Genomic DNA, 9,393 nt, shown 5'->3' on the forward strand with positions numbered 1-9,393 from the left:
GGCACCTAATTAATTATCTACGTGGCAATCGATTTTTTTTAATTCAAAAATAAATTAGAAATCTTATTTTTAATTGGCCGAAACCATTAGTACTCATATGTGGCGCTCTAAAAATTCAGCAAATATGCCTCCTTTATATATATATATATATATATATATATATATATATATATATATATATATATATATATATATATATATATATATATATATATATATATATATATATATATATATATATATATATATATTAGATTTGGTGAATTATAAACATGACTTAACAGAGGACTAACGAAAAGTCATAATAGGGGTATTTGGTGAACAATACGAAAAAAATAGGTATACTATATATTTTGAAACACGCAGAGGTATTTAGTGAATTTCGTGAAAGCTCAAGAACATTTCATGAAAAAACCGTAAATTAAAAGTATTCATTGAGATTTGAAGTGAATCTAATAAAATAAAACATGTCCTAATAAAATTAAGGCAATAGAAAAGATGAAGACGAGAACTTGAGCCAGAATACTTAACTTGTCCTATATAAGAAATTGTGAAATGTTCAAGTATTAAGAAATGGAAAAATGTATGCCTAGAATGAGAAATAATCACCCTCAATCTCACAATAAATCGTTGTGAAATTTCATCTTAAGAAAGAATTGCCATCAACAAACAGAAAAGATGAAGACGAGAACTTGAGCAATCTGTAAAACAGTACACCGCGCAGTTGGCCAATCTACAATATCGAGCATGTTTATGGCACTCCCGGCCAAGAGTGTAAGCCACCTCCACGCAAAGCGGTCTACAACTTGTGTCATACAGGCACCACTCAAAACAGCCTTGAGTGTACCTTCCTATAGCTGCACCCGGCTGTATGATAAAACTTACGAGCATCGATGGATATCCCCACCAAAAAAAAGGAAAAAGGAATTGAAATTCCCAAAGGACCAAAACAGAACAATTGTTCCATTTCATGCTAAGAGCTAAAAGGAACAAGCTTTAGCAGCTTCTTCAACTAACTGTGCAAAACCTACATCTCCCTCTCTGTCTCTATGTCACTCTCATTTGAAACAACCTACTCAACTACAACAAACAGCATCTGAAAAGCTACCAAGCCGACCACGACACTGAAACAATTGTATCCTCGAACAAATCACAGCAACCCAATATAAGTCTTCTATTCACAAACTGAAATACCACCTGCACGAAACAATGAAAACTCAATAAATAAAAGATAAATTTCAACCAAGAAGCAGGAGTGATTAAAAAGAATTAGAGTATTTACCTTATTCTCTCTGACCTAAAAAATACCAACCATATATAATATAACTCAAACAAACTTGTTTTCACTCTCACCACTTTGTACAATTATGTTTAGATAGGATGTTGTGACTTGTTTTACTTATTCTAGTATCTGCTTCGATCACGATGTGAAGGTGAAGGCTGGGTTGGGCTACGGTGTGCAGAAGCTTCGGGATTGTAAGGTTGTGAAGCCACATATTCAAGCGCTACAACTACATCACTGATGAGGGGTCGGTACATGGGTTCCTCCTGGAGACACATGGCAGCTATTGCAATCGCATGATGAAGACATCGAGTAGAAAATCCACCCTTCATTGCTGGGTCAGGCAGCATGTCAAATTTCTTCCGCTCCCTGAAGATAGGCCGTGCCTGCACAGAATTAAGGTTATACGGAGTATATGGAATATGTTTATGTAATTCCAATATTTAGTTATTCACTCAATTATTGCTTATGAACAACAAATAAAGAATTTTACTTATTTCTGTTAAAGATAGATGACAAAAACATACAGTAAAGTAAATACCGGAGCAAAATCTTAGGTAAAATATATGCGAAAGGATAAAAAGCAAGAACCTCATCCCGGGAAAGCCAAGTATATGAGATGAAAATTTACAGACAGATTGTATTTGTTGACATATGGGGAAAATATGTTACAATGTACATCCAATAGTCTTAGATCTAATCAAATACGGGGTATTCCCTTTTCTTTAAACTGAGGGGAGGGAGGTTTCATATTTGTCACTGTCAGTCCAATGTAACGCTTTTTTTGTTCAGCATGGACAGTGGTGAATCCAAAAAGTACAGGTAGAGTGGTCACTACTTAAAAATTAATGAAAATTAACTAAAGTTAAGTATTTTTAAAAAAAAAATTGATGAAAAAGTTAACTAAAATTAGGTTAATTTTTTTTGGCAAGTGGGGTCACGTGACCCCACTTAAAGTCCCTCCCTCCAGCACTGAGCGTGGAGTGCATTCAGTTCACCTGGGTACTAAAAAGGGTATGTTTGGGGATATTGTGAAAAATATCTGAATATTTTGGGATAATATTGGTGAACAAACATTGTTTAACACTAACTGATACGGAGTAGAATGTTTTGCCATGCATATGCATACTATGAGTATAAGAACTGTAATAGATGAAAAACAATTTATAAGAAGATAACTTACCCAAGTAACTAAGTTTTGCTCTGCACGACTCCTACTTGGGTCAATTGCCTTGCGCCCAGTGAGGATTTCCAATAAAACAACACCCAAGCTAAAGATATCAGATTTTACAGTCAGTTTACCACTCAAGGCATATTCAGGTGCACAGTATCCATATGTTCCCATCACACGAGTAGAGACATGGGTCTTGTCACCAACAGGTCCCAACTTGGCCAGCCCAAAGTCAGACAGTCTGGCATTGAAGTCATTATCCAGTAATATATTCGCAGGTTTCAAATCCCGGAAGATAACAGGTGGATTGGCTTTGCAATGGAGATACTCCAGACCCCTTGCTGTATCAACAGCAATTTTCATGCGTGTGTTCCAATCCAAGGGAACCTGATCAGGGCCCAAGTCTGAGATGTACCCCAATAGCGAAAATCAGGTGTTAATATCATGAATATATAATTCTAAATAAAATTAGCATTTAGTTCTGACTTCAAATTATACCCAATCAGGCAATGAAGTTCAAATTAATACATAAGGGGAAAAGAAAAGAAAAGAAAAGGGTATGAACAAAAGGAAGAAAACTCAAGCCAAATCTAAACAGGATATTGAAACCATAGCACTGCATATCACTTTTACCAAATACCCAAAAGAATCCAAATTTGGCATGTAAAATCTATATGCTACAAAGAAACTCCAAGAAATAAAAGTACTATGAATAGGATACTGGTTGATAAATGTCAACAAAAAAGGGTCATGAACTAGTGATCAATTGAGCAAGAGTGTACGGAAAAAATTCCTGATAGTAATATGACTCAAGAAAACACATGGGTGGGCTCAGAAACTCTTATTAATTTGCATTGTTGAGGGGACCGAGGATATGTCCTGAATAATTAGACAATTATCAAAATATCACGAATACCTACCTGCTTGATCAAGACATGTTAAACTCTATTTGTTACATCATATGCCCCTAGAAACAGCCACCTCCCCTCAATATCCCAAAAATTACTCTACATCCCTCAATAAGTGCACTGCAGTATATGATTATTTTATTTACAGTTGACAAAGTAGTCTAGAAGTCTTAACTAATTAGTTTTGAGGTCAAGAGTGTAAGAATCAGAATTCTCAAATACTCGTATATCTTATATACGTTACAAAAAACTAATCGAACATGTATTGCTTTAGTATCAATGGTTGCAATGTGATAGTGATAAAGATATCACACAGTTTTTCTAACAGAAAAGAGCAGAGTAACAAAAAAGTAAGAATCTTTACTTTTAGCTATCGGCATCTTTTTCTGAGGTCTAGGCAAAAAACAGCAGCACCTTGTATCCATTACATAGCTGCTTTTGGTGCCAATTATTTCAAACAACCTATAATGGTCTCTGAATCATATTTTTACTTATACACCCACAAACTAATCATTGTGAACCCTTCAAAATACGCAATTGATTAACTGTATATATAAGCACCATAACCCAAATACAAATTCACATTTCAAGCATTAACCTAACCCTTCCTTGCACTGACCTGGCTATTATACATGTTTATCCCAACCTCTTGGAAAACTAGAACACACAAATTGCAAATTTAAAGTAAACTGCATACATAATACAGACATGATAGGATAATCGCACCTTTGAATCCTCGTGATCGTAGAAATAACAATAATACTAGTGACAAATAGAAACAGCGTTCCTTCTATAAAATCAGAAAGAAAGATACACTTATCGTTGATTCAGATCCAATTGTTAGCGCATCTAAAGTTACTGTCTCCGCAAGACAAACTGGGAATTTAAGGAATGTTCTGTAATAGCCCCTAGATACCCGGATATGCTGTAAATTGACATATGATGGATCTTTTGTGGTCTAAATGGTAGATGCATTCCTAATTTGAATTAGTTAATTACATGCTTCAGTTAATGGCTAGACTGTTAAGCACTCGACTTCCAATATTGTCGTGTGCGTGATCTGCAGAGTTTCCTTATATGAAGGTAGGGATGTTATACAAATAGAAATGCATGCCTACTCTCCCAAGAGTCCGAACTTTACAGCCGAAGAACTTACATTGGCTACGTAGTTAAGGCACTCCATGCAGTCACATTCTTGCTACAGTGAGGGTGTGTGGTACAGATGACTATATTTGGTGCACTTTTACTTTGAAATGATTACTTGCACGCTTCAGTTTATGTAATAGACTGTCAAACTTCCAATATGGTCTTACGTGATCTGAGTCTCTGTATTTAGAGGTTTCAATGTTAAATGAAAAGGGATGCATGCCTACTCTCCCAACTTTACGCCAATGAAAATTTGTAGTAAGACCCCATACACTCACATTCTTGCTACAAAGATGATCCTTAACAAGCAATCCAAGTTCAATAACTCCACATCAAATCACGGGGTAAGGCCATCATCAAAGAAACCTATATTTATGTGAAGGATCGAAACTATATAGTATGTAGTTATGTACTAAGCTTCCCAAGAACTGATAAACCAACCACATATCTTTTTAACTTTTCATGGAGAAGTTTATTTCATGACCGTGAGGGTTGCACTACATATCCCAGCCACCATGGATCATTCTAGGTTACCAGTAAACCAACATAACAGCTGAACCTCCTCGAACAAATCACAACCTTCCTTCAATGTGGAAGCCACTTTAACCTCAATAGCCCAGTGCTAATACTTCCCATAAACCTAGTATCAACTAATGTTTTAATGAGCAAATCTATACCTCAAGTCTAACCCAATCTCAGCTTCAGACGATGTAATAGATAAACAAACTCTCCTTTAAATTTTAAGTCAATAAAAACAGAAATATGGTGATGCATGCACTCATAACTTGACAGTTTCTTTAGAAAAACCACTAGGTAGCTCTAGTCTCTAGACATCATTTGGATAACTCGCAACCCAAACTTCAACCTCCAATCCCTGAGAAAGTACATTTAAAAGAAATTCTTTCCTGTTTCTTTTAGTATCCTTTTAAATCAGTGGCATCCTAAATCCTTTAATAATGATTATATGGAAATGGTAAGCACCCAGAAGGTAGAAGGCATAAGAGTGTTGAGTATCATTTGAATCCAATGTGTTAGTTCACTTAAACACAGAGGGGTAAGCACAATAACGAATTTTCACTGGCAAGAACATGATATTACCCTAGTCCCTAGCAAGGCATATATCCAGACTATCAACTCTGCTTCAAGGCCTTCAATATGACAGATGATTACATCAGTACCCATTAACATTTATATAAAATTCCGATCTCTACATCTGATACTGCGATTTATATATAGTTCATGTATCAACTTTTTCCTCATGACATCGATATTTATTGTCAGACCACAATATTAATAATATAGTACAACCAGTCATAAGGAATCATCCTCCCCGCGTAGACGTCATTTACTGATCATACCGCATTCCCATTGGATTTATTTATTAGATCCCATCTAACACAGAATACTTCTTTAAGACAAAGCCATAAAAGAAAAGGGAAAACCGGCATACTGACACCAATTTCAATGCTTACAATGTAGTTAAATACAAAAATGAGCATGATGCACGAATAGTCAAAGTAAGCAGACACTGTTCTCCAGAATCCATGAGAAACATAAACCGCATTATTATATTTCTACACCTCACTACTCATTACATTTGATCAACATGCCATAATCTGGAAAGAAAAAAGTATTTATCACTCAAGCATATAGTGGTAAAGTTGCTACCTAAACAAGAATAAACACCAGAAACACGACTATAAACAAGCATAATATCATAGATCTTCAAACTTAATCCAAAGATGCGTTTCTTACCAAATAAGTGGTCCTCCAAGCTACCCTGAGGCATGTACTCGTAAATTAAGAGTTTTTCATCACCATCAGTACAATAGCCTTTTAAGCCCATAAGATTGGGGTGGTGAAGAAGGCTAAGCATGAGAACTTCGATAATAAATTCCTGACTCCCTTGAACTCCTTCATGATTTAATTGTTTGATTGCAACAATCTGCCAACAAATGCAGTACCTCAGATTAACCTTTTAAGTTTAATTTATCAAAGATATAAGAAGCCAAATATTTGGCCACGAAAACATATACTCCGAACTAGCATTTAAACTATAACTAGTATTAAGTTGCAAAAGAATAACAAAAAAAGTTTTAACCACTAACCTCCCCAGTCTCCAACCTTCCCTTGAAAACCTTCCCAAAACCACCTTCACCAATGTTATTAGCAGCATTAAACATTCCAGTGGCGATACAAAGTTCACGATAAGTGAAGGCTTTCGCCGGACTTTTTGTCCGAGCAGCCTTGTTAGCATCACCACTACCATTCTCTACATAAAAATGCACATTTTCTCCAACAATCAGAAACTTGGTTCAACAAAACATCATAATAACATCAATAAAACAATGTATCAACTCACCAATCACATCCAAACTATCTTTTCTCTGCCTATCCACTGCATAAATCAACCACTTCCAGCAGAAATTAGTAAAAATCAAACACATAAAAACAATGCACATTATTACAAAGGTATCAACTTATATACCTGAACCAAGAGAAGCAGATCGAGCCCGATCAGTATCTTCGATCTTCACAATCTTTTTCCGGGAAACAAAGCAAGAAAAACACCCCACCATTTTTCTGCTAAAACACGGAAATTTTAAAAATGAGCGTTAAGTACCCATTTGAACTTAAACCCCAACTATTCTCAATTAAGCACAACCCATTACTATCAATTTCAAATTAAATATAATCCATTACTTAGAACTTCAAATTAAACATAACTCATTATCCAAATTTTCAATTTAAACAAAACCCAGTACTTAAAATTTCAAATTAAACTTAAACCCAGCAAGTAGAACCCAGAGAAATAAAAAATAAAAATAAAAACAGGAGAAATGAAAGAGATAAAGACAACCCGAAAATGATGAAGAATAAGCAAATAAAGATAAACAGAAGAGAACAAAAACCTTGGAAGCAGATCTTAACGAACTGAAGCAGAGACGATTATTTTACTACACAACAAATTACTCATATTTATATACAAATACAAACGATGAACTTAATTGTTACAAATTCACTAAAAAAATCGAAAAATTCTAGAAAGGAAATAAAAAATCAATTCTCTAAAGGGTTCTTAGAGCAGAAAAAAAAATGATTTTTGTGATTTTTGTGATTTTTGTGATTTTTGAAGGGGATAAAGCTGGAAATTTGAGAAATTAATAAGGAAAGAAATCCGATTTGAAGATAATTTTCTCAACTTCTTAGCTCATTACACACTCGGTATAAATTTTTAATTTTTCGGGACTAGTAGTAATAAAAAGTGTTAACCTTTTTTTTATTTTTTGGGGATGAAAATGGATATAAAGAAGGTGGGGCCCTGGGGTTGAATATTGATGATCGTTGAAGGTCGTTCTCCATAATTTTCTCTCTCTAACTTTCTCTCACTAGCAAAGTGTAACCTGGGATTTTTCTGTAATTTAAAATTGGTTTTAATTTCAACATTTAAACGTTGCGGTGGGGATTGGTGTAGTCAACTTTTTTGTTTACTGCCCCTTTTTATCCATTTTAGGGTCGTTACATAAAGTAGGGTTATGAAAAATGTTCAGAAAATAGAAATTGAATCCGAAAAATGAAAAATAATTGAATAAAAAATGCGGGTAATCGGGTTAGGTCAGCTTAAAAAAAAAATCAGCTTAATGTATATACACGTATAACAACAACATATGTACGGAGTAGCAATTTACAATAAATACAACTTTATGAAAATAACTGATTTGTATCCGACCAAAAAACTCCAATGGTTATAAGGTGACTTGTTGCATGTAATAAATTACTACGTAATTGGTTTTTTTGGTGCGAATGAGGCTCAAGGGCAATATAAATTACAAAGGGGGGTAGGGGGATTCGAACCTGAGACCTATTGTACACAGGTCCTCAGTCTTAACCAATAGGCCAAGAAAACCATTGGAGTATGACTTAACTTGATTCAATTCAATTATCGAGTTTAAAACCAATTTGTACACGACATAAAATAAAACATTTATAAGCGTGCAGTGAAAAGATGAATTATTTAATGGTGCTTCGATATAGAAAACAAGACAGTTGAAGAAAGGATTTGAGGAAAGAACTAGTTAGTGTCCTGGGCGATGCTCTGGATAGTATAAACATGGATCAATTAGATCATTATGTAACTCATTTTGAGTCTAAATTAATTTTTACATTACAATATATCTTGCTTTGAGTATGCTTTAATAAATTTATAATGTAAGGATTAGTAACTTGCGAAAGTAATGACTAATTAGTGATGTGAGACTATTAAGAATTGATTCAGACCATTTTTCTAATTATATTGAGTTAATATAATTTTGAACGTATAAGGAATATCAAAATGAGTTGTGGCATAGTGGTTTAAATATGTGTTTACCAGATGATAGGTCATAGGTTCAAAACCTATAATTAACATTTTTTCACGACTAAGAAAATTACATGAGATGTCATGTCAAAGTTGACGATACGTGAAGTGACATGTGACGAGATGACATTTCTTGCCTAAGAGTTTTAGTAATAGTATAGATTTTAGGTTTTCGCTGTATCGCCACTAATAATTGGTAATTAGGTTGTTTCCGCATAAACAAAGAAAAAAAAGACCATTATAATTTGTTTGATCCAAAAGAAAAAACATATAGAATTGATTTTTTAACCAAAAGTGTATTTGGTTTTCGCTGTATCGCCACTAATAATTGGTAATTAGGTTGTTTCCGCATAAACAAAGAAAAAAAAGACCATTATAATTTGTTTGATCCAAAGAAAAAACATATAGAATTGATTTTTTAACCAAAAGTGTATTTGGATAACTTCCTCTCTAAAACTAGATTGAAATACTATACAAAAGTATATGTTCCGGTTGTGGACATGGTAATTGTACGTCCAGATATTGTCGT

At 34.2% G+C, this 9,393-nt stretch overlaps 1 protein-coding gene across 4 annotated transcripts; it reads right to left on the reverse strand.

Annotated features, from left to right (window-relative positions):
- Positions 1 to 512: 512 nt before the first annotated feature.
- On the reverse strand, positions 513 to 7,799 carry LOC110791088 (probable serine/threonine-protein kinase PBL21). Of its 4 annotated transcripts, none has more exons than XM_056843071.1 (8): positions 7,781 to 7,799; positions 6,996 to 7,090; positions 6,870 to 6,905; positions 6,616 to 6,779; positions 6,263 to 6,452; positions 2,466 to 2,857; positions 1,283 to 1,668; positions 513 to 1,197 (listed from the first exon to the last, which is right to left on the reverse strand). In XM_056843071.1, the coding sequence occupies exons 2-7, from the start codon at positions 7,084 to 7,086 to the stop codon at positions 1,405 to 1,407; spliced, it is 1,137 nt and encodes a 378-aa protein (XP_056699049.1). In that variant the 5' UTR covers positions 7,087 to 7,090; positions 7,781 to 7,799; the 3' UTR covers positions 513 to 1,197; positions 1,283 to 1,404. The 4 variants fall into 4 exon arrangements, with proteins under 4 accessions (XP_056699049.1, XP_056699048.1, XP_021851536.1 ...); XM_056843070.1 differs by lacking the exon at positions 7,781 to 7,799 and adding an exon at positions 7,420 to 7,771 and having other exon boundaries at positions 1,354 to 1,668; XM_021995844.2 differs by lacking the exon at positions 7,781 to 7,799 and adding an exon at positions 7,420 to 7,771.
- Between the last annotated feature and the right edge of the window lie 1,594 nt (positions 7,800 to 9,393).

The sequence above is a fragment of the Spinacia oleracea genome, chromosome 4 (genome assembly GCF_020520425.1).
Source record: "Spinacia oleracea cultivar Varoflay chromosome 4, BTI_SOV_V1, whole genome shotgun sequence".
NCBI classification, from domain to species: Eukaryota; Viridiplantae; Streptophyta; class Magnoliopsida; order Caryophyllales; family Amaranthaceae; genus Spinacia; species Spinacia oleracea.